At 44.8% G+C, this 25841-nt stretch overlaps 3 protein-coding genes across 5 annotated transcripts in view; 2 read left to right on the plus strand and 1 right to left on the minus strand.

Annotated features, from left to right (window-relative positions):
- WWTR1 (WW domain containing transcription regulator 1) overlaps nucleotides 1–9889 on the plus strand; it is an 89942-nt gene extending 80053 nt beyond the window's left edge. The window contains exons 4-6 of the mRNA XM_028731273.2: nucleotides 536–672; nucleotides 2413–2525; nucleotides 3600–9889. Of these exons, the coding sequence (XP_028587106.2) occupies nucleotides 536–672; nucleotides 2413–2525; nucleotides 3600–3784 (435 nt within the window). The 3' untranslated portion in view covers nucleotides 3785–9889. The remainder of the gene's footprint in view (nucleotides 1–535; nucleotides 673–2412; nucleotides 2526–3599) is intronic.
- Nucleotides 9890–11879: 1990 nt separating this feature from the next.
- TM4SF4 (transmembrane 4 L six family member 4) lies at nucleotides 11880–20384 on the minus strand. Its single transcript, XM_028731274.2, has 5 exons — nucleotides 20025–20384; nucleotides 18884–18973; nucleotides 17927–18063; nucleotides 16112–16298; nucleotides 11880–13743 (listed from the first exon to the last, which is right to left on the minus strand). The coding sequence occupies exons 1-5, from the start codon at nucleotides 20193–20195 to the stop codon at nucleotides 13726–13728; spliced, it is 603 nt and encodes a 200-aa protein (XP_028587107.2). The 5' UTR covers nucleotides 20196–20384; the 3' UTR covers nucleotides 11880–13725.
- A 3533-nt stretch (nucleotides 20385–23917) lies between these two features.
- The window catches only part of LOC114597870 (glutathione hydrolase-like YwrD proenzyme), a 33030-nt gene continuing 31106 nt past the window's right edge, over nucleotides 23918–25841 (plus strand). For 2 of the 3 annotated variants that reach the window (XM_077929883.1, XM_077929886.1), the window contains exon 1: nucleotides 23918–24303. The gene's annotated coding sequence lies outside the window, so the exon portion shown is untranslated. The remainder of the gene's footprint in view (nucleotides 24304–25841) is intronic. The other variant, XM_077929884.1, reaches the window with a different exon arrangement.

Genomic DNA, 25841 nt, shown 5'->3' on the forward strand with positions numbered 1-25841 from the left:
CTTGTACTCTTCAGCAGTAGTTCCCAAACTCCCCCTGTCCCCACGGATCACTTGGAACATTTCTAATGGACCGCTTACTGATTATTATTTTTGCCTGTTGTAGCAATTGCAAGGTGCAATGCTAGATCCTGTATGATTTTAAATGGTGCGTTTGCAGACAATGCCGCTGAGCACCTGAAAGAAGTTTGTGGACCACTGGTGATCCACGGACCACCTGCGCTAGAGCTAAGATGCCTTGGTTCCTGACTTAGACATTTTATCATCTAGAGGTTGGAGATGTGGGGCAAGCCGAACCCTACAGAATTCTACGGCACATATGTGTCTGCCAGCAGTTTTTTATTTTTTATTTGTTTAAAGACATGCACAAAATGTCTCCCCAAAGCAAACCAGACCAGGCTGCACAAAATAGGCACCATCCCTGGTAAATAGGGATGGATGGGGCATATACGTGGGACTCGTACCTCTAGAAACCTGCTTTCCAGGCCCCCCCCCCCGGCCCCAGCACTGACAGTTATGTATTCGTTTTCTACTTTAGGAAGCTGATTTGTACAGACAACTTCCCATGGAGTCTGAGAACATGGCTCCAGTTCAGACTGCTGTGAGCACACCTCCTAACATGACACAAGACATGAGGTCTGTTACAAATAATGGGTCGGATCCCTTCCTGAACAGGCAAGTACACTGTTTGCTCACAAACATTTTTGGTTATTCTGCAGCGTAGGCCGCATTTGAAATTCTCATACCTGCTAAGGCATGTGATTTCTAAGCAAAGGCATTTAGCTTTTCGGGTTGTAGACTGAGACAGAAGCCACCAGCTTTGCTTGTAAGATGCAAACCCTTTAATAAAGCAGGTGTTTGATCCTTCTGATCCAGTTCCCACACCACATTAAGCCATAGTTAAAAGCAAACCATGGTTTAATGTGGCAGTGCTGTGTGCTCGTGCTCAGTGCTGAAAAGTTCCTGCTCTGATCCTTCCCCGCTCCTGTTGCAGCCACGCCACTGTGAAGCAAGCCAGAGTCCAGCTTGTGTCATGACATTCAAACCTGGGTTTGTGGTCTTTTCTTCTCCAAACAAATCACAAGCAGTAGCTAAGGTTTGTTCTTGGCTTAGTACTTAAGGTTTGTTTGGAAATATACAAACCATGCCGTTTTGGCATCACAAGATGCTAGGCTGACATTTTCCCCAGCAGCAAGGGAGGATTGTGCGGGATCTTTTCAGCAGCGTCTACAACCATGCTGCACATTCACAATAAACCATAGTTTAGTTTTAACTATGGTTTAACGTTACATACAAACCAGGCCTCTATGACCAATTCTGATCTTACTGTATATGACTCGCACCTTATAAATGTATATCAGACGGAAACTGGCCAAAGATCCTTGTGATCTGGGTACATTCCAGTGTGGCAGGACAGGACTGGTATCCGTTCTGAGGACAACTTTGGTGTAACTGGGGAGCATGTACATCATATTAAGAACCTTGGCTGGTCCTAATAAGCTTGCTGGAAACTTTGCTTTAGCAGACCAACATGGCAGACCAACAGTTGGCATCATTTTGTATTTGTGGAGGTTTGATTCCCTAGCATGGAGATCATTGCTATTGACTCCCAGTTAAAGTACTGGGTGTGGCATTCCCCCCCCCCCCAAAAAAAAAATCCTTTGTTGCTGCCAAGAGGAGAATGGCTGGGAACAGATTTGGTTATTTGCAAATCACCATGCACTTCTGCTTGCAATGCCTACTTATTCGGTGCATAAGCTTTCTCCCAAGAATCTGGCTATTGATGAATTTGGAATTCTTGGCAAAGAGTGGGGTGGAGGGGGGGTCAGATGGGAAGGAGGGAGCCTGGCCAGAGCCATTGGGACAGTGCAGGTATGGAGAGGGAGCTGTGCAGTGCACAGAGTACAGTATATGAATATATAAAGCTTCCTTATGCCAGGTCAGAATATATGTCCATCTGGCCCAGAATGGCCTGCTGCAGAGATGGGGATCTCCTGTGGCACTCCAGACATTGTTGGGCTGCCTCTCCCATCATCCGTGACCTTTGACTGTGCTGGCAAAGGCTGATGAGAGCCGGGAACGAGAGAGATTTCAGGGATCAGACCTGCATGCAAAGCACCGAGTTACGACCCTTCTCCTTAACGCGTACTTACAGTAGCTCCTTTTGGCTTCTGAGCTCTCGCCATGTTCTGCCCACCTGCCTAAACCACAGGGGTTAGAAGCTTTGCTTTTATCGCCCTATTCTGCGCTAGGTAGCAGATTTTAGGCTGGAACCCACAAACAAATGGGAGTACATTCAGGCCTATCTAGGGCATTCAGGCCTAGCTGCAGGCTGTCCTTCCCTAAAGCCATTCTGGTGACATATATCTGATGAGCACATCCATGACCGAGGTTTCTTCATGTTTCGATTCATAGTGGGCCATACCATTCCAGGGAGCAGAGCACAGACAGTGGCCTAGGCTTAGGATGTTACAGCATACCAACTACACCTGAAGACTACCTCAGCAATGTAGATGAGATGGACACAGGTAGGAATGAGAAGCATTTTGATTTTTGGAAAAAAATATATATACTTCTTAGCAACCCCCTAAGAGATCTGCTTGACTGTCAATGTTACTTTTGCATTTGCGCAGAGCACTTGCTTTCATGTGGGCACAAGAAGACTGGGGTTCTGGGGTTCAAACTTTCCTATACATTATAGGGGGGGAGGTAGGGAGGCCCTTAATAAAACCCACAAGTGTCCCTCCTTGACTTCCTCCAGTTTTAACCAAACCATAGCTCCCTACACCCTTCTAAAACAGAGAGCAAAGGGGCCCATTGCAAAGGTGAAGGAACCCTATTCTGATCCCACCTGTAATTTGAGCTATCAGTCCTTCCATTAACCCCTTGGCATGGGTGGGGCTGGCACTGGCGACACAGGAGTGCAGAACAGGTACTCTGCACATGATGAGAGGTGCTCTCTTCTCCAGCTGGTCGTTTACATGAGAGAACCTGATTCCATGTTCAACAAGAACTTCTGAAACAGATTTGAGGCTTTGCCTCTGGAAGGTATTCTCCGGCCTACTAGAAATCAAAAGTTGTGATGGTCTTACGGAAATGTGATCCCCGACGGGTCTTCACAGATACCGACACAGGGAAACCTCTGTCCTGTAACTACATTTGGTGTTTGTGAGAAGTGAAGTGTGGTTTTGCCATCCAAGCACTGATTAGGGTGTTTTGAAAGATGAGCCCCGCCAAATATTTCATTATTATTATTATTATTATTACATTGCCACTCCACCTTTTCTCCAAAGAGCTCAAGGTGACATACATGGTTCTCCCCCTCCCCATTTTATCCTCACAACAACCTTGTGAGATAGGTTGAGCTACATGATCACTCAGTGAGCTTCATGGCTGAGTGGGGATTTGAGCAGAGGTCTCCCAGGTCCAGCACTGTGACCACTAAGCCACACTAAAGTACCAGGGCATCTGGATTGCGAGATGGAAGCTGAGAGAGCAACAAAGTCTACCAGTAGCTAACAGCGGCTGATTTGGCATCAAAGGCCGAATAATTTCCTGGTTAAGAAGCTCCCACCTCACTGGTTCCTTCTCTTCTTTTGCAGGAGATAATGTAGCACAGACTCCCCTGAATATCAACCCACCACAGACCCGTTTCCCCGACTTCCTTGACTGTCTTCCAGGAACAAACGTTGACCTTGGGACATTGGAATCTGAAGACCTGATCCCCATCCTCAACGATGTAGAATCGGTCCTCAACAAAAACGAGCCCTTTCTCACCTGGCTGTAACTGATAATGCAACGTTTTCCTTTCCTCCTAGCAAAACAAAAAATAAGGGCAGAGCATCCTCAAGCCTCTCAGTTAGCCATCCTTGGTGCCTTACCGACGTCTGCGAGACCCTTTTAATCAGTGAATCTCGATCTAGATTTCACTGACAGTAACTTAAGTATGAAATATATAGATATATATATATATATTTAAAGTAGAACTGCTGATATACGCATCTATAACCTTTCCTCTTTAGTTACATATGAGCGGTTCTCTTTGTCTTTTGGTGCATAGCTGAACTTAACAGCCATCAGTTACACACAACAAGTTTAGCAAATAATAAGAAAATAAATCTGACCAGAAGAAGCTTTAGATTGTAAGAAGGCAGCTTAGTTCCAAAAATCCTGCACGTTATCAAGTTGAGTGCAGTTCTACAGCTGTATTTATGACAATAGTACCAAATGCTTCTCATCTTATATAACTTGAGCTTTAAAAATCATTGCATTTTTAAAAGTGAACTTGTGCTGTATTTAAAAAAATCCTAATCAGCCACAAGGCTCCAGATCCAAATTTTTTGCAAATACACAAACAGTACTATTTGCATTTCCTCCCCACCTCACCCCCACAATATATTATTGAATGGTTTGTAGGTGAAATCTTTTAATTACAATTTTTTTTTACACTACTACAATATTGTAAAATAGACCAGTTTGGTACTAATTGCTGCCATTTTATATATACACACGCACAGACATATATATATATATATATATATATATATATAACACTAAAAATGTGATTATGAAAGTGTTTTCCCCCCTAAGAAGCACACTTTATATGTAGCTGCTTAATATTCACTACAATTCTGCAACAGAACATGGTTTTCTTGCAGCTTTTAGTCTGCACAAAGCGGACACTCAGCAGAAAACCTTCCCCCTCCCCCTCCAAAATTCAGGATAAAAATACGGCACAAGTTTGACACTTCTGAATGCAGTAAGAATTAATTTTGTAAAGCCTCATTATCTTCTCTTTATTTTTAGTAATTATTTTGTCGTTGAAGTTTTAAAGAAGCTAGAAACAGGAGTCTCACGTTATCATATAGGTGATAAGCCAGCATCCATTTGTCAGCCTGGCAAAGTTGCTGAGGATTCTTTACCCAATGGCTTTTTTTATTCTTGACTTAATGGGACACAAGGCACTATACATGTTGTACTCCATACCTATAATATTCATATATAGGGTTGCTTTATTAAAAACAGCTTGATATGTGGGACTGAGAATGCATCAAGGACTTCAATCTCCACTTCCCCTGAAATGCAAATGACGTCCTGAGATCCTTAAGTATTTTTAACTGATATTATTTATAATTATGAATTTTAAGCTTTTTTATATTGAAAAAAAAATCATCTTTTTATAGAAGGCATTATAATTCGTGCAAGCCTCTTAATACACAATAGGCAGGGCAAGCAAGAGGCATAGCACTTTGCTGTGCATTAGTTTTAAGAGTAAGAAACCATTGCTGTAGCATACTAACCTTTGCCAACTCATGCTGGCTGAGGCCAATGGGAATTCTAGTCTAAAACACCTGGCGGGCACCGGCTTGGCGAAGGGATGCTGTAGCACAATGTTGGACAGTGGATGGGTCCCCTCTGCCCACCCCTCTCTTTGGACTAGTTGAAGAAAAAAGGCAGGTGAAATGGGTGGGGAGGTTGGAGTCGTCAGAATTTGGGCTTGGAAGGAGAATGGTTGTAACAGGAAATAGCAGTTCTGGAGTGTTTAGAAGTGCAGGTCGGGGAAACTGACTATATGTGGAACCACCACTGATCAAATCAATACCTGTGAATACTACCTTATGGGAGAATTGTTGCTTGAAGGTAGCTGATCTGACAGCACCAGACTGGTTAGGTTTATTATTACTATTATTATTATAAATATTTTAAGATGTGGATGATGAAAGGTAAAAAGTTCCTTATTTGACTCATAGAGCCAGGGTGGGTGAGAAGACAGGTAGAAAGACAGGCATTTGTGAGTTTCGTTCCTTTTAGCAGATCGTTGTACCCACAGAGTATATTTTCAGTTAATGGGCATTCCCTGTGCCCTTCTCTTAAAGGGCTTTCCTCTCCTTGGCTGGCTAACCATATATAGTTGGTTAGTAACAAAGTAGAAAGCACATCTTCAAACAGTGACCCTGGGTTTTCCTATTATTTATAGATATCGGCCATAAAATGCAAATCAGGCGGTCCTAATGTGTTTATTCTCTTAGTATTTTTTTTTGGGGGGGGGGCTGAAAATGCTCAGAAAGCAGACAATATCCAGGGCAAGCTCCAAATCTAATGTAAATCATTGTTCTCCAGTTAGGGACTTCGTGCTCGCTTACAATATGTGAAAACAACCCCATGGTTCCCTGCTGCATCCAAAATAAGATCTGGGGGCTGGCTTATCCATGGGGGGGGGGGGATCTGACCACATAAGTTTAGACTTGAAAGACCAGCTCCAAATTTTCATTGGCCATAGGAAAAGGGGAAAGGACTTCACGTGCCGGTTTGTACATCCAAAATACCCACCGACGATTTGTTTCAGGGAGTACAAGCTATGGAAATCCTCTTTGCTCATTTCCCAGAAAGTGTTCACATCTGTATAAAGCGGGGGTCAGGTTAGAGAAGGAACTTGGTGGCAGAGGAGGTCCTCAAGAAATTCCAGGTCAGAGGTTGCAACAGCAAGGATAATTAATGTATTGCTTTGTGCCATGGATACCATCCCAAAGATTATAAGGGGGGCAAAATTCAGGACAAGTGGTGCCATTTCTAGAATAAACCTCATTTAGAAGCAACATATCCTGTGTGTGAACCACCAAGGTCTTTCCCATTCATTTCTGTGGAAGGGACATCTCCATCCCTGCATCCCTTTGACCCAGCAGAGCGAACTCCTCCATAGAAGTCGATGGGGATGTTCATTTTATTATTGGAGCACCTCCAGATCTTTGGACGGGGGGCTGTGAACATGGGAAAACCTGGGAGAAAGGAATTATGCTGTTCTTTGCTCCACTTCCCTCTTGTCTGAAGCAGCTGAAAGTGAAGAGGGGCACATTTTGATTAGGAAAGTATGCTTGGTTTAAGTTTGCAGTTCTAAGCACATTTACCTGGAAGCAAGTCCTGTGGAGCTCAGTGGGGCTTATTTACTTTCCAGTAGACATGCTTAGGATTGTAGAATAAGGAGTATCTCCACTGGAGAGTTTAGAGCAACCTTCTCCATCCTCGGGGCTGTCAGATGTTTGCTCCAGGCTGGCTGAGGCTGATGGGAGCTGGAGTCCTGCAATGTCTGGAGGGCACCAGTGGGTGGGGGAGTCTCATTTAGAGCTATACTGTGAGAGCTGAGAATCAGGCCTGAGAGGGGGACCTTCTGGGCTTCTACAATCTCTGGTTCCCTGTGACTGTGATTTAAAAGGCAGTGTGTGTTATGCTATGGTGAAAGCTGCAGCTAAAACATTAACTACTATTGTAAAACAACTGCCAGAAACTTGTTTTTTTTAAAAAAATTAAGTAATGAACCAAACGATAGTGAAGATTTTGAGGGGGGTGTTGTTCTAATATTCAGAGAAGTGTGTGTGTGTGTGTGTGTTTTAGGGATGGGGGAGAGAACAGGGGCTTTCATTGAAGCCCTCTTTTCAAATACTTTTTTTTTTTTACTTTAAAAAAGGCTTAGTTGTTTCTAATGGAATTATTGTTAATTATTTGACAAAACGTTGACATGTGACTTTTGGCTTGTGAAACCCAATTTTAATTTTTTTTACGCTACACTACTTGTATCGACAATGAACGGATATGCGAGTGGCACCGAGTCGATCCGAAAGGTCGAGTGACTTCATATGTAAATGCTGATTTATATGCAGATTGTGAGGTTCTGATTATAATTTGTCACCCAGTTGTGCTATTAAAAGCAGTGGTTTTCAAACGGCGCTAAAGGGAAGCCTGGGGTACCTTTCAGGAGCTCCTCAATGAGACCATAAGTAATGGTGGATGATCCAGCATGAAAGAGAGAAGGCCTGCCACCTTGCGTGTAGAGCCAACGCAGCGTAGAGGTTAGAGCGTTGGACTAGGACTCGGGAGACCAAGGTTCAAACCCCCACTCAGCCATAAGAACTTAAGAATTGTCCTACTGGATCAGTCCAGTTGACCACGTTGTCCAGAAAGCTGTTTTCACAGTGGCCAACCAGATGTCCACGGGAAAGCAAAATCTTGAATGCAACAGTACTCTCCCCTCCAGCGATTTCCAACAACTGGTATTCGGAGGCAGAACATCGGGGTTCGTAGCCACTGATAGTTTTATCCATGAATTTGCCTAAATTTTTAAAGCCATCCAAGTTAATGGACATCACTGCCTCATGTGGGAGCGGATTTCATAGTTTTAACTTTCTCTTATCTTTCAACATTCATCTTCGTTGTATGTCTACAAGTTCTAGTGTTAGGGAGACAGAGAGAAACACTTTATCCCATCTACTTTCTCCATGCTGTGCACTTCTATCATGTCGCCTCTTACTTGCAAACTAAAAAGTCTCTAATGCTATAACCTTTCCTGGTGGGCTGTTGCTCCATCATCTTGATCGTACCGGCTGCCCTTTTCTGAACTTTTTCCAAGTCAGGCAGGTTTCATTTAATTTCCTATTGACCTATTGGCATGGAATTTTCTTTCTTCACAGCTGCCACACACTGGGTCAACATTTTCATGGAGCTATCCACTATGAATCCATAGTCCTGCTCCAGTTCAGACCCTATGAGGACATGCGTGAAATTAATACATTTTTGTGCCTTTCCACTTGTTTACATTGAATTGCATTTGGCATCTTACCACGGAGTGTGGAGTGGTCCTTTTGGAGTTCTTCACAACCCCCCCCCCCTTTTTGTGTGTTTGTTTTAACCACCATGAACACTTAAATATCATCAGCAAACTAGGCCATCTCACTTGCTCACTCCTAACTCTAAATTGTATATGATCTTTGGAGGACCCCACTTCCTACATCCTTCCATATGGAAAACTTGTCCACCTATTCTTTCTCTCTGCTTCACAAGAACTTAATAATAGCTATCCGGATCAGGTCAGTGGCCCATCTAGTCCAGCATCCTGTTCTCACAGTGGCCGACCAGATGCCTATGAGAAACCAGGGAGTAGAACGAGAGCCTTCTCCTTTCCTGTGGTTTCCGACAACTGGTATTCAGAAGCACTGCAGCCTCTGACTGTGCAGATAGAAAACCCAGACATCATGGCTAGTAGCTTCCTGTTACTTAACCAATTCCTGATCCACAAGGGGATTTTGCGTCTTATTCCTTGACTGCTAAGCTTGCTCAGGAGTCTTTGGTGAGCTGTGAAGCACCAGGGGTGGCCTTGGGCCAGCCTAACCTACATCTCAGGGTCATTATGAGGGAAGCTTCTTGAAAGACAACTGGGATGGAAGGGTAGTCAAAAATTGAATCCTCCGTTTCCCTCCCCCTGTAACAGAGGAGTATTGGATGAGTTTTAGGGTTCGTTCTCAGGTCATGTTAAGTGGCAATGAGGTCCAACAGGCCTAGTCTGTGCCCTGTGTTCACTGAGTTTACACCCTAGAATGTTTCCCCAAAATCCTCTGCAGCAACTAGGGGTTATGTAGCAGGTTTGCCAGAGTCCCTCGGCCAACGTAAAAAGGATTCCCTAAAGGCAGAAGTTTGAAAACCGCTGTACTGGAAGGTAACTATTGGGAAAGAAGGCTTCATGAAAACAAATGCGGTTTTTTGTGTTGTTGTTTTTTAAGAGTTGGGTGGGAGGGACTAAGTCTCTGTTTTCAGTAAGGGAAATGGGTGATGAAACACATGTTTCGGTTTTCTTAATACACTACATCCATGTTATGTGCTAATACTTTAATACTTTTTTATTTTATTTACATCAGTTTGTTATGCTATATGCCATCTTGTGTGAGCATTTGTTTTTCAATGTAGAATGATTTGCATACATAGCGTATGCTTCAAAATTCAATCAGATCAAACGGTTGTATCCAGAGTTTGGTTCTGGTTTTTCTTTTTTTAAAAAAAAAATATTTCTTTTAATATTGTACAAGAAAAAAAATAAAATAAAATAGAAATGGATTTAAAATTCCAATCTATGTACTTGTTAATGTAATGGCGTCCAGTCACTCTTGGGGATGGGGGTAGAACTTCATAGGAAACTCCCTTCTATCAAATCAGACCATTGGCTCATTTATCTTGGTATTGCCCTACCCTGACCGGCAGCTGCTGCTGTCTATTGCTACAGGCAGGTTTATTTCTTAACTACCTAGCGATGCCTACCAGAGATGTCCGGCACGCAGAGCCAATGAGGTCCAGTCCTTCCTTTCTCTAATTGAGCTTGTATATTGTGACTAGAAAGAAGACGAAGATAATGGTTCTTTCATTTGGCATGAAGCTAGGTCTGCTACCTCTGTTTTAGCAACGAGAGCATGACGATTAAAACAATTGTCTGAAGTTTCTCCTGGCAGAGGGGGAAAGCATCTCGTTAATTTGTACGTGACGGGTTGCTATTATAAAGGCACAGAAAATGGGACTGGGAGAGGAGAGTTGGCAACCTAATATGTACTTAAAGAACTTGTTCATACTATTTTCTGTTTCCCTAATGCATCAAGACATGCCTGGAGATGGCTTTGTTCAAGCTGGAACGACTTCCGTGTGCTCTCAACAAGGTACATTCCTAGTGGTAGAACACTCAGGAAAGCGAAAAGCACCAGAAGATGCTGCCAAGCTAAAATTGACTTCATTTTTATTTATCACAAGAGGGCAGTACATTTCTTCCTTCCCAGCTGTATTGCAATTAAATGTTCGAAATGTGGCATTTCTGAGATCATTGTTGCTCAGATGATATTTCTGAGAGCATATCGGTGGCTCTAGGTTATTTGCCTTGTGGCACTGTTGTTGTAAATGGTTTTGCTAGCTGCCTTTGTGATTTGAGAACTTGACAGAAGTCTCTGACTACAGACGTTCGTGGCCTCAGATAACACAGTTCTTAACCATGCAATGAAAACCTGAGACCTGAGTGAATCTGCTTTTGAAGGCAACGGGCTTTCACCTTCCTGTTCAGGTCTGTTTCTGTGCTTTGCTTGCCAACTTGGATAGCTGCCCAAATAACACGAATGCTGGAACAGATTAAAAAATGGGTTGCTTTTCCCCATTCTTCTGTAGAAGATGTTGGATATTCATGCTTGAGCCCTAGACCAGTGTTTCCCAACCTTGGGCCTCCAGCTGTTTTTGGACTACAACTCCCATCATCCCTAGCTAGCAAGACCAGTGGTCAGGGATGATGGGAATTGTAGTTCAAAAACAGCTGGAGGCCCAAGGTTGGGAAACACTGCCCTAGACAAGGAGGATGGGCTTTCTCCAGATATCAGATCTCTGTGGTCCACTTTGATGTTAGGCTGAGCAATCCTGTGTTGGGGGGATGTGCGTGAAGTGACAGAGAGTCCCATTACTCCCAAATCCATGCTCCCATCCATCCATGCACCAGGCAGGGCAAGAATATTGTGTGTGTGTGTGTGTGTGTGTGTGTGTGTGTGTTGTCCCAGGAAAAGGTCTAGCAGATACTTGTTTTAAACACTACACCCCCCAATGAAACCAGTGTGAGGAAAGTAACTATCCCAGCTCTGGTTTGGCATAGATGGTGGGTTCAGCCCTGGAGCCTTTTGAGTGAATGAAGGGGCTTCAGATCCAGCAAGGCCACCTCCAATCTACTCCAAGATCAGCCAGTTTGGGGACCTACCATGGAGAGAAACAGAGCTGGCAATACATCTGTATTGAACTTTCCATGCTCAGTGAGCCTGTGGTGCCAACAAAATTAGGGACCCAGGAACAGAGGCAGCTACCTTACACTGATTCAGATCATTGGACCAGCTACTTCTGTATTGTCTACACTGACCAATTTGAATGGGAAACCAGGGTTGATGGAACTTCAGACTCAAAGTCATCATCCCATGAAGACACTGGGACTTGCAAGTAAACATGCATAGGTATGGGGTGCTCTCAGAAAGACGGATACCGAATGTGAGCGAAAAAGAAACCCGAGTCGCAACATTCAGAACACACACAAAGTTTATACCGAAAAAGAAAATTGAAAAACACTTTAATTATTTGCATATCATGCACACCACACCACCCCAGCACAAAAGTCTTGATATATACAGTGAAATATTTGTGTCACAGAATTGTAATTCCATGAGCATAAAATAAATCGGGGGCAATCATGAAAATAACATCAGAATTTGTATTAGCTGCTAATAATCAGCAGAAGCTCACAAATATGCTTGGCCAGAGCTGACAGCTTTCCCCCTTGGTTTTGCTCCCGTGTCTTCAAAGACGCAGAAAGCTGAAGCTTTCCTTCAGCACTTAAACCCTCATGCCAAAGAAGACCTCTGCTTTAGGATTGGGGAACCTATGACCCTCCAGATCTTGTTGGACTGCAACTCCCATCAACTTCTGGCAGCATGGACCATGGCCAGGGAAGACAACAAAGGACCATAGCTCTCCAATCCCTGTGCTATTTCTAGAAGTTCTTTGCAACGCTGCTTTTAAAAGCCCAGGAGCAAACCCAGAAATTATCTGGCAACCCTTAAGAGCAAAAAATCAATTCAAAGGAAGGTTCTGTGCCTATAACAGACATGTCCAAAAGAAGGGAGGAGGAGCAGCAGCTTTTCTCACTGCAACACAGCTGCCTCTGCTAAACTTCTCCTGACATGTAGTAATCGAGCACAAAAGCCTCATTGGGATGCGGTGTATACAAATATTGGCTCTCTTGGCCACCCCAAGTCCAGTCAGGAAGTCTACAGTTATGCTTCAGTTCTGGAAGCATGGGGGTTGTCATCTTTCCACGTGGCAAACAAGACTCAGCATAATTATAGCAGAGGTGGGAAACCTCAGACCTAGGAGGCAAACATGACCCTTCAGACCTCTTTCTCTGGCCCTTGGGACTCTGCAGGCCACAACCTTCACTGGGCCAGCTTCACACTCTCATTTACTGTTTGTGCCTGGCTGGAATGTGCCCTGGACCTTTGACAAGGCCTCTTCCTTGCCTGAGTGGAGGACAGAGGGGTGGCTGTAGAAACTGTACAAAGATGACATTTACATTCTTGACCCCACCCAATTTTGTCTCTGGCCCTCAACCCACTGTCGTTTGGCCCTCACAAGGTTACACAGAATAAAACATGGCCCTCAGGCTGAACAATGTTCCCCATCCCAGATTTATATTATAAGTGGTGATAGGGAGGTCAGTATTCATGTAAAAGTAACTCCCCCAGCTGGGGAGAAAGAGGAACAGGGAGATGCTCCTGGGTTGCCAACATTTCCAGAAATTCTAATTTTGGGGTTGTATTGAAGTAGACAAAAATCAACTGGCTGGCTTTTCATTTTTTAAAAAGGCTGCCCAGGTCCTTACACGGCAACCCTAATTAGACCACTGCTCTTGCAAGCACCCCACCCAGCACCCCCCGTTCCCACTGCCTCTCCCTCACTGCAGTCAGGCTTGGACAAAGCCTTCTTGCAGTATGGAGGGCATAGTCAGGGGCAGCTGGGAAAGATTAAACCTCTTTCCCCAGCTGCGGTCTCCAGGAAGATTTCTACTACGGGTCCAGCAATGAGAACTGGAAAAAGGCTAAAATGTCTTTTTAGGGTCAGGCGGACAACTGATGTGTCTGCATGCATGTGTGTGTGTGGTTTGGTAGGGTTGGCCAAGAGGGAACGAGGACCTTGGGCTGGACATTTTCTTCTCACCCCTGCTATATAGCCCAAACAGTTGCAAAACTCATAGGGATATGTGAAGGGAAAATGCCGTCAGGGCTCTTTCTAACACCCTTCATTCTAGATGTGCTTAGTGTGTACTTGGCTTGGCCCATCATATCAAGGTCTGGCAGGGCATTTTCGGCCTCGTAAGAGGTGATTTCTGCAGTCTCTGTATGTTTAAACTGCTCCATCTCCCTAAAAGAAAAGATAAGAGGGAAATGAATTCTTACACGCTGGTTGACAAGAGTAAAGGCTAATCATCATGATATTTGGTCATATCTTTCATTCTCTATTTGGCAAAGCTAGGAGGAGCCTTATTTTGACACTTCTCAGTCAGCCTCCAGTTATGCTCCCATGCTGTTAAGTCTTCCGGCAGGGTTCTGTTTTTTGTTTAAATGACTGTTGAGAGTTTGCAACAAACCTGCTTGTGCATATTTGCTATTCCTCCCCAGCTTACACTTTATACTTGCTTAAAGGTAAAGGTAAAGGGACCCCTGACCATTAGGTCCAGTCGTGGCCAACTCTGGGGTTGCGGCGCTAATCTTGCTTTATTGGCCAAGGGAGCCGGCGTACAGCTTCCAGGCCATGTGGCCAGCATGACTAAGCCGCTTCTGGCGAACCAGAGCAGCGCACGGAAACACTGTTTACCTTCCTGCCAGAGCGGTACCTATTTATCTACTTGCACTTTGACATGCTTTTGAACTGCTAGCTGGGCAGAAGCAGGGACCGAGGAATGGGAGCTCACCCTGTCGCAGGGATTCAAACCGCTGACCTTCTGATCGGCAAGTCCTACGCTCTGTGGTTTAACCCACAGCACCACCCGCGTCTCTTATACTTGATTGCAGTGAGACTAAACCACATGTGCATTTTAATGCCTATTCAACTGTTTTAGAAAGATCCTTTTGGAGCTCCATGCAATCCCTTTTTAGTCCTTACCACCTTGGGACACTTTAGTGCCATTAGCAAACAGGGGCCATATCAATGCTCACCCCTAGCACCAAGTCATTTACAAACAAGGTGAAAAGCATGGCTGCAAATACTGACCCTTGGAGGACCCCACTTCTCTCCTTTGGGAGAAATATCCCATATGTTCCTGCTCTCTGCTTCTTGATCTTTAGCCACTTACTGCTCCATAAGAGGACCTCGCTTCTTATTCCATGACTGCTAAGTTTACTCAGGATGAGAACCCATCAGCTGAAGCTCCCAGCTTGCCCATAGTTTGGGCTCTCATGCCAGGTTGCCTTAAATTTATAGCTTTTTAATTTAAAGCTTTTTTGGGGGGACGTGTTACTCTATGCTCCCATAGCTGATTTGGAAAGTGGTGTGCACATGACATTGGTGCATATTTATTCCGTATCTTTTTTGTTGTTGTTCCTTATGAAAATTCTGTATTTTGATGAGTTTCCCCCTAAACCAGCCAGCCATGTGTACACAGCCCAAACCTTAAGTATACAGTGTATCTAATGGATCACCTCTATCTGTATGCATATTGACTTCATCAAGGGAGAAACATCTCGGCGGTAAGAGCATTGTGACACTGGAACAAATTTCCTAGCAAGGTGGTTGCTTGAGGTCTTCAAACACAGGACAGGCAAATGCCTCTTAGGGAGGCTCTGGCTCTGGGTTTTCTCCATCAAACAAGGGGTTGGACTACATGGACAAGACCCCCTCCAACTGTTAAATGACGGATAAGTCTGCTTCCCATATAAAGGTCCACAGTATGCTGGGAATTAGAGAACAGCTTGTTCATCCCCTCCTTCCTTGCAATTTCAAGGCTATGGGGAACATTTTGTGCATTTGTTTGTATTGGAAAATGCATGGTTAATACTAACAAACACCATAGGTAGGGCCGGCTCTATCATTAGTAGAAAGGGGTGTGGAACCCCCCCCCCCATTTTATTTTATTTTTTGCTCCATGGGCCATATTTTAATCAAGATTGGCCTTGCGGGCCATATTTGACAGTTTCGCAGGGCCATCAATCACATGTCACTAAAATGGAGAAAGGAAAATTGTTTTATCACGGGCTCTGAATTAAACAGCGTACTGCTCAGGAAAAGGGTTTCACTAAATCCTGGTTGAACTGAGCATAATGTAAAAACCACCACCCCAACCAGGAAGCAGGATTTAATCCCCCATTCATCAGCTGCTAAGGGGGGGGGGTTAAATACTGGTGCCTTGGCTGCATGAATCAATTCCTTGTGAGGAACTGGCATGCGCAACTTAAGAGTTGAATCTCATCCTCTGCCCGTTGACTGTCATCATTCAGAGTGATGCCAGCTGATTGACAAGTGGGTGATGTTTTGAAGGGGGGAAAGGCACTGCAGGTGAAACTGGGATCTGTGTGGGTCAAGACTGGCCTGAAGACTAGAGTTTCCCTACCATGGGGGAAGTGCGAAGTAAGGCCAAACGGTTGGTTGGGTCAGCTTCAGTATGTGTACTTTGCCTTGGGCAGCAAAATGTCTTAGGCTGGCCTTGACTGTGAGCAGCTGGTTAACCCAATTGGCAAAGGGGGAAAGGCACCAGGAATGCTCGTACATGTTGCTACCAACGAAAGCATCTTACCCCACAGCATCCGCATTTACAGTCCCCACACAGCGTTCCAAGGAGTCCGTTGATAACTTGGACGCCACACAGCACCAATTGAGCTCCGCTCATTATCAGCAGTAGAGAGAACAGAGTCAAGTTCCAGGGAACGATGGACTCTGGAAATGTGCAGTCTTCCCATAACTTATGGTCAGTCAGATACTCCCTGTGCCCGAAAAAGAAGCTTTATTGATTTTCTATTATATTTCTGTCAGTAAGGCTATCATTGTGAGGGAACACCTGGCCAGCACTTTCAGAAATGGACAAACCTCTCAATTTAACTGTCAGTTTCTCATATTCCCCGCCCCCGCCCCGGTCAATCTTTAATTCAGCACTCCACATTTCTGCAGCAATTTTTTCTTAATCCTCATGAAACTCCTTCAGCGTTTCAGTGCAAATTCCCCCCGATAAACACATCTTTGTTCAGTATTCAGTTTTTCCTAATATACACATTTTGGCAATACGCTTTCCATGCCATAATGCATTCCTATATGCTATTTTCAAGCACGTATGCTTTTTATGCACGCTTCCCTGTAAAATATGCATTTTTGTACACATTGTTTGCCTTGGAGAAGTGTGCTGCAAAAAGAGAGAGAGAGAAGTGCGAATTTTGAAGGATAGCTGCTTTAGTTTGCATATTGTTTCAGGAAATGCAGAATTAAGTAGTTTCTCATTAAAATGCAAGCAAATTGTTATCCTGTAATATTCAGTGGTGCGTCACGTGTCTCAGGTAGGTTAAAGGAAATAAGAGGCAGGTTGCACTTCTAACGGAGACTGAGACACACACAAATAAGTGAGTTCTGGATTCTGGAAGTATTTGGGGTGCTGGCTGTCTCTTTCTGACATGGGAGCAGTGAACTTTGGCTGTTTAAGCTGTGCCTCAACTATACTCAAGAAGTACACTTGTAAATGAAAACATATATATATATATATATATATATATATACACACACACACACATATATATATATATACACATATACATATATATATATATATATATATATATATATATATATATATATATTTGGGAGTAATGCTCCAATGACTTCCTCTCATAGGAATCCAAAGATAGGTAAGCACTGCCCCTCTGGAACTTCTTGCCTCTTGTAGGCACTTGTAGGAATGGCTCGTTTCACCCTTGCACTGTAAAAACGCCACTCAAGGTGCCTTGCAACTTCAAACACTACAATTTATGAAACAAGGATGGAAGAGACACAGGTTTTGCTGTCTAAAACTGATGAAAAGCATTGGGTAGTGTCTAACAGAACTTTCCCTTCGTCTCCTCATGTGCCCTTTCAATCCGTTCCTCAACCTTCTGGAGCAGACTTAAGGGGAGGGGGGGAAAGAGGGCAGATGGGGACAGGAGAGGAGAAGTTCCATTGTGCAAGTAAACATCCTTGTGCTAGTGGAAGCATTTTATGGATTCCGCCCATTGTCTGCTTCTTAAAATACAAGCCAGGTGGAATAAAATAGTCTGTAGTAACTAACCGGTGTGGGGAGAAGTGAAGGTGGGGGCCAGCTGCAAGGCATTTCATAATCTTGAGTGCCACCACTGAAAAGGCTCTGCTGACTTTGTCCACCCAGACTATGAGGAAAACTCCTACCGCCAGTCAGAAATGTGATTGCTCAGCCTTACAAGTTGCTCTTTGAAACACTGATGGTTGGAGGCCATCCAGCGGCTCATAATATTTGGTAAGCACTTTGCTGCAGAATTTATAGATCAAGACGAGAAAGCAACAACCCTTCCAGTAGAGATGGAGAATCTATCCAGAGGTTGAAAAAAAATCTTACCCGTTCTCAAAGGGATACATCCAGGTGCTGTTTGCTACCTGACACTTAGGGCCTCTGTTCATGGCGACAGCCGACACAACAAAGCTGTATCCAGCCCCCACAACTCCAACTGCCGCAAATATTACGGAAGTAAACATCTGCCAAGAACGAGCAAAAGGTCAAAGCCAAAGTCCATCCTAAAAATCCATCTGGCATGTTTGCAGTTTTGATGACTCACAGATGGCGCACAGGGAAGTGCATCAGAGAGTCGCCTTATCCAAATCCACAGACTTCTCCTAATCCTGTGGGCAGGAGTGGCTCAAGCACCAACCTCCTGGCGCCAGGAACACCAACGTCTCTCCTGCTTATCAGGAGATAAATGGTGTCGGGGCCAGGACTATGCGAGTGGAATGAAAGGAGTGGCACCACCTGGGCACACGCACAACCCTGATCTTACCCCTGCTCCCCCCACCCCCTCAGTAAGTGGCATTTGTGCCAGTCCTGTTGCTGTGTGTTTCCACCTCACCAGACCAGCTTCTGCCCCTTGCGAATCCTACGCTGGCAGAAGTCACAAGTGAGGTTCTCAACCCTTTGGCCTTGAGAGAGTCGCTTCAGTGATGTTAAGAGTTTGGATTTGATATCCCGCTTTATCACTACCCGAAGGAGTCTCAAAGCGACTAACATTCTCCTTTCCCTTCCTCCCCCACAACAAACACTCTGTGAGGTTAGTGGGGCTGAGAGACTTCAGAGAAGTGTGACTAGCCCAAGGTCACCCAGCAGCGGCATGTGGAGGAGCAGAGACGCAAACCCGGTTCCCCAGATTACGAATCTACCGCTCTTAACCACTACACCACACTGGCTCTCTAAGGGCCAGCCCTATCATTAGATAAGAGTAAGGCAGCCGCCTCAGGAGGCAAATGCTAGGGGTGGGGTGAGGAATGGCAGCGAGATGTTGGAGGGCATTGCTTTTATACTTACCGCAAACCTCTTTCCACAACCTTCATTACCACAGCACCCGCAGCAATCGTTATTCTTAAGACCCAGGAAGACTAAAGCAGGAAATACCATCTGATGACAACAGAAAATGCACTTTGAGGCTCTGTCGTTCCTAAGATCACTGTATTTCTTCTAAAATGTCTACCGTCTTTTTCCAGAGCCAGCATTTGCATCTGGCAGGTCTACTCTCAGAGGAAGCAGCAGGATCACTGTCGCGCAACAGTGGAATCCTCACCAAATTTCATTTAGGTATCGGTGCCATGGGACTTACTTCCAAATTTTACAAGGTACAAAGCTCGGCTGCAAATGTCCCAGCACCCAAAGAAGGAATTTTAATTAAGAAACCTCAGCTGTATTGGCTATTGCTGTAAACTAAGTAATGCTGGACTGGTAGGAATGTAAGACCAGGTCACCTGAAAGACTGTCTCAGGAAATTCAACTCTGTGCCCAAGAATATTGTAGGGTGGTGACCCCAAAACAGGCATTTTCTGTCATTGTCCCTGTACTATGGAATGCCCTTCCCTCTGCCATAGACAAAGAAACAACCATTCGTTGCTTCAAACCTCTAGGAAAGACATATATTTTTGTCTGACCCATAAGATCAGACCCTGATATTTGCATTTGAATACCCCAATTTCTTGCTTTTATTTATTTTAATGTGCTGTTATACTACTCTTTTACTGGTTTTATTTTGTATTTTTCTTTTAATGATATTGTTTATTGTTTTTTATGTTTTCCATCACTTAGAAAGATCTTTAAAATATTAGCATATAAAAGCTTTCAATCAATCAATCAATCAATCAATCAATCAATATCCATTCATCAATCGAAACACTGGTCTAATCTTGCAGAGCAATGCTTATGGACTTAGCAGAGGCAATCCAGCAGTACATGTCTGTCTTGTTTTTAACATAATAGGCAAGTGGTCTACTTTCGTAATAGACTATTCAATTCGTTTTCAAGTTAATCTGTTTGAATTTCCAGCTTGCATAGTCAACGCATTGGCAATCTAATTTCCAACACAGACTGTCCACCACACCTATGGTGTAGTCGGATTTCTGCTCACTGTAAAGCTCAAGGCAATAATAAAAAGGAGAAGAACATAGTGCGTTGTCCTACTCACCAGTACACCAGAACCCAAGATCCCTCCAAAGTACCAAACTTCATCTGAAATATGGTCACTGGTTTCGACCTCTCCTCCGGGGAAAAACAACAAAATATTAGCAAGGGTACATAGCACGGCCAGAGGAATGAGAGTACCTCCAAGGCACTTTGCACACCCTCCACAACACATGTTTCCAAAACTATAGCGCAGGCACCACTAGGGAAGAATGGATCCCTTTAGTATTGAAAGACAAAAACTTCTTGGTTTATTTTAACCCAATCCGCTTGTGCCTCCAATTCCCACTTGGTACGGTCTCCTTCACAGAGGTTGCAGTCTGCCAGCTAACTCGTGCTCTGATCATTTATATGCCGACATTGTCATGATCTCATTTTTCTGCATCTCCCCTCCACCCCCCAAATGAGATTACGTCCAGAACCACCTCTCATCTTGCCATGACAACCAGATACCTCTGTTAATATTTTACTAGCATGGACAAGACAGCCAGTGGCTTGGAGCTTGATTATTGGAAAATGCCCTTTCCAGGGATGCAGACTTATTTTGGGTGATATACTTTGACCCACCGCCCCCTCCTTTAAATGCTTAGTCATGGCAGAAATAAAAATGAACAATTCATCGGTGTTTTGTTGCATCGCCCAGCCTAGGTGATTTCATAGGGAGTCCCCAATAAGTTTGCATGGGTGAGTGCCCTGATAATGAATCTATGCTACCTTGAGAGTAAGAACAAGATAAAAGCTGTAAATCAAACAATGCATGACTTTCAGATGAACCATGGAGATTGTGTAAGCAGAGCAAAGTTTGGTCATCATCATCTCTGCAGGGTACAATAGCCATTTTCTATTGGAAAGCATTCGCTCAAGGGCAACCTGCTAGGGGCGATGGATAGAACCAGGCACAACACTATTCTGGTATAACTAATTCAGAAAAGGATGCTGTGATTACTAAAACCCAGCATAGGTTTCCCAAAAAAAAGTCATGCCAAGTTTCTTGTTTTGATAGGGATAGATTTACATGCTTGGTGGATCAGGGGAATGCTGCAGATCTAGTGTATCTTGATTTCAGCAAGGCTTTTGGCAAAGTCACTCATTATATTCTTGGGAGGTAAAGGTAAAGGGACCCTGACCATTAGGTCCAGTCGTGACCGACTCTGGGGTTGCGGCGCTCATCTCGCTTTATTGGCCGAGGGAGCTGGCATACAGCTTCCGGGTCATGGGGCCAGCATGACTAAGCCGCTTCTGGCGAATCAGAGCAGCACACGAAAACGCCGTTTACCTTCCCACCGGAGTGGTACCTATTTATCTACTTACACTTTGACGTGCTTTCGAACTGCTAGGTTGACAGGAGCAGGGACCGAGCAACGGGAGCTCACCCCGTCGCGGGGATTCGAACCGCCGACCTTCTGATCAGCAAGTCCTAGGCTCTGTGGTTTAACCCACAGTGCCACCCGCGTCCCTATATTCTTGGGAAGAAGCTGGCAAGATGTGAGATGGACGAGGTAAGTGTTAGGTTGATTTGTAACTGGTTGACTGACTGAACCCAATGAGTGCTCATGAATGGTTCCTCATCATCCTGGAAAAAAGTGACAAGTGGGGTGCCACAGAGTTCTGCCCCAGGCCTGTTGTTGTTCAGACTTTGGAAACAACTTGGATGGAGGAATTGAGGAAATGCTAATCAAATTTACAGATGCATCAACAATGTGATGCAACAGCAAAAAAGCTAATGCTATTCCAGGCTCCATCAACAGAAGTACCGTGACCCGATGAATGGAAGTCATAGTCCCACTTGTTTCTGCCTTGGTCAGACTACACCTGAAGTACTGTGTCCAGTTCTGGACACCACAACTTAAGATGGACATTGACAAGCTGGGATGTGTGCCGAGGAGGGCGACCAAATTGATCAGGAGTCTGGAAATCATACCTTATGAGGAACAGTTGAGGGAGTTGGGTATGTTCAGCTTGAAAAAGAGGAGACTGAGAGGGGATATGATAGCCCTCTTAAAAACTCTGAAGTGTTGTCAGATGGAACCAGCTTGTTTTCTTCTGCTCTGGGGGGTATGATTACAAGAAAGGAGATTCCGATTAAACATCAGGAAGAGCTGTTTGACTGTGGAACAGATTCCCTTGTAAGGTGGTGGACTCTCCTTCATTGGTTATTTTTAAGCAGAGGTTGGATGGCCTTCTGTCATGGATGCTATAGCTGAGATTCCTGCATTGTAGGGGATTGGACTAGATGACCCCCAGGGACCCTTCCAACTCTACGATTCTATGATAGGATGGAAGCATGGGGCAGCTTCACAAATGACACCTGCTGAAATTAAAGGTGTAGAGACCTTGCCCTCTCTTGCATCTGGCCACAGGCTGCCCACCCATGACATGACATGGTATTCTGTGGACTAATCTGTAGTGAATCTTTCAGATGATAGCTTTTAGCAGACTTGATGGGGCAAAGACAGAAAAATCACCACCTGTGGCGTACATGCTACATTATTTTGTTCCACTGCCACCTCGTCAAGGGTTCCCCAGGTATTTGAAGCAATACAGAGATCTGTGAAACCTGTTTTCTAGAGGTGAGGGCTAGTTGAATGCATACACCCCATGAAAAATGATGCCCATTTCATACGTGCTTCAATTCTCTCGGGGCAAAAGTAGCAAATTGCATCCTATCTTTCACACCCTCCCTCAATGCTGTTCTTTATATGTGAAAAGAGCAAAACATCACCGTAGTTAGAGTAAGGTTGCCAGATTTTTTTCAATGAATCCAGGGACACTTTTCAACTTCAATGGATTTTGTATGGGGACTGATTTGTAAATCTGGGGACTGTCCCCGGGAAACAGGGACATCTGGTTAGAGGTCTCCCTTTTTGTATACTAGCTGACAATATTGATCAGTTCTGCTGTCTCGGAACAGTGTGGGGAAGAGTCTGCTGTAAATCATAATCATAATATGATTATTGGGAGGTAACAAAGGGCTTTTTTCTGGGGAGGGGACGATGACGACGCACGGGTATGCATACCTCTTAACATTTTGTGAATCTAAGTTTGGCCTCATTGAGGGGCAGTATTTCAATGTGAGTAGGAAAACGAGAGTACTCCTAAACATTTTTTTTAGAAAAAAAAGCACTGCTTGCATGTACTTGGGAATCAATTCCACTGGCTGTATGAAATGTGTGGAATATTAAAACCCAAGGCCTTGTTACATGATACTGGATAGTGACCCACTATAAACATTAGATAAGGACAAAATGGAAAACACCCACTGATTAATGCATGAAGCATATATACTCTGATAAGGATAAGTGCTTTCTGATAAAGCAGAAAGGTATCTTCAAAAGATAGCAAACAAGCAACAGGGAAAGTCGAAGATCAGTGCTCTTTAGGTAACATTAAATAATGGTTGGGTGAACTTTCTATGTCACCTTTCACCAATGGCTGTGCTGGTTGAGATGGGGGAGAAATTTGTTCCAGTTCGTGTTTAAAAGCAAATTTATCAGACTTGCACTTTCCAAAACTGTGCAAGCAGAAACAAGAGTTATCCTTTGAAATTTGCACATATCCGAATTTTGTGATGCAGTACTCCAACCAATGTTTACACACATGGGGGAAATGTACTTTAATGTACAGGGAAATATCATCGGTTGATTCCCATTTTATTGTGTTTGCTCCCAAGAATACAACCGTTTTTTTAAGGTCACAGGCCTCAGTGCAACAAAGCCCAAGGAGACTTTCCTGAGGTTTGGAAAGTAGATTAGCAGATACGTTTATACTAAAAACGTTAAAGATAAAGGTAAAGGGACCCCTGACCATTAGGTCTAGTCATGACAGACTCTGGGGTTGCGGTGCTCATCTCGCTTTATTTAACAATAACATCTTACATCCTTTAGAGGAGAAATTGAGAATCGCAGAATTTTAAATACCCATCATCATCCTTGACTTTGTTTCATTTTCTTCTAGTCGTGAGGGTGGGGGATTGGGAGAGGCCTCACAAGTGGAGTAGCGTACCTTGGGCCTCTCTTCATCTAAATCCGGCCCTGCCCCAACCCCTCAAATAGCCCTAAATGTTGCAAAGCAGCGTCCATTCCTGCGCCCAAATCATATCTAGCGAAGGGACCAAAGGGAGATTCAGAACGACACTCCTCTCCTCGTAGGGTACCATAGGTGCGAAGGGACCTTGGCTTCGGAGTCACGTGCTCCGCGGTCACGTGAGGCGAACCCAAAGCGCTGCTTCTTCGGCTCCCTAAGAACAACGTTGCTGCTGCTGCTCCTCACCAAGCGCGCGCCAGGTAGGAGGGGCGTCTGGGCGGGCGAGGAGAGAGCGCGCGCGCGCGCGCATGAAAGGGACCCCTGGCTCCGTTTTTGTTTTTGTTTTCAGCCCCTTCTGTTTTCTGTCTCCTGCCGGAGAAGTAGGTCCGTTAAAGGAGACGGGCGCGTGGCTGGGGCTGCCTGGGCGTCGAGGCACAGAAGGAGGGGCAACCTTTGCCCTCGGGGCGCGAGAAGCGGCTAAGCCGCGGCAGCAGCTGGCAGGGCTCGGCTGAGCCACGCCTTGGAAACCCGAGCGCTGCTCGCCTCCGCTTCCTCGCCGCCCCGTTCCTGAGGCTTCTCCTCAGCTGCAAAAAGAAAACCCCAAAGCAGCACCTCCCTTCCCTGACGGGAAAACATATCCAGTTGAGTATATAGCCTGTCGGGGGGGGGGGCGCGCCCCATCTGTGCCCGCAAGGCGATGGACAGCTGCTATTTAAGCCGGAGAAGTTTCAAAAACGAAAACGCTTTGCAGAATTGCAGAGTTGGAAAGGACCACGAAGATCATCAACTCCCAACTTCCTGCAATGTATAGGATGTTTTTAATATATATATATTTTGCCCAACGTGTGGTTTCAACCCATGACCCTGAGATTAAGAGTACAGTGGTACGTCGGGTTACATACGCTTCAGGTTACAGACTCCGCTAACCCAGAAATAGTACCTCGGGTTAAGAACTTTGCTTCAGGATGAGAACAGAAATTGTGCTCCGGCGGCGTGGCAGCAGTGGGAGACCCCATTAGTTAAAGTGGTGCTTCAGGTTAAGAACAGTTTCAGGTTAAAAACAGACCTCCAGAACGAATTAAATACATAACAAGAGGTACCACTGTATTCATGTTGTAGCGTCCAACTGAGCTGCTTTATCTAGCATCTCTCATGCACAAAACTCCACTTCTGGCAAAAGTCCCTAGGCAGGACTGATTGGCTGGACTGTCTAGTAGGGAGGCGGTACTGTTTCAGGGCAAGAGAAGCTTTGGTGCTGCAGATGCTGCCAGGCTACAACTCCCATGAGTCAAGGGTTAGGGATGATTAGAGTTTCTATTGAGCAACATCTGGAGGACCAAAGGTTCCCCACACCTGTGAGCGTAATCACTAGTGACTAATTTCTAAGAGTGGTGTGTAGACTCTGGACCATCTGGTATGCAGGCTGAGACCCTACCTGCCTGCAGACTGTCTTGCCAGAGTGGTGCATGCTCTGGTTACCTCCTGCTTGGACTACCTGCTTGGACTACTGCAATTCACTTTGTGTGGGGCTACCTTTGAAGGTGACTCGGAAATTGCAATTAATCCAGAATGCGACAGCTAGACTGGTGACTGGGACTGGCTGCCGAGACCACATAACACCGGTCCTGAAAGACCAACATTGGCTCCCAGTACATTTCCGAGCACAATTCAAAGTGTTGGTGCTGACCTTGAAAGCCCTAAGCGGCCTCGGTCCAGTATACCTGAAGGAGCGTCTCCACCCCCATCATTCAGTCCGGACACTGAGGTCCAGCTCCGAGGGCCTTCTGGCAGTTCCCTC

This window comes from Podarcis muralis, chromosome 6, assembly GCF_964188315.1.
Source record: "Podarcis muralis chromosome 6, rPodMur119.hap1.1, whole genome shotgun sequence".
In the NCBI taxonomy this organism is placed as follows: Eukaryota; Metazoa; Chordata; class Lepidosauria; order Squamata; family Lacertidae; genus Podarcis; species Podarcis muralis.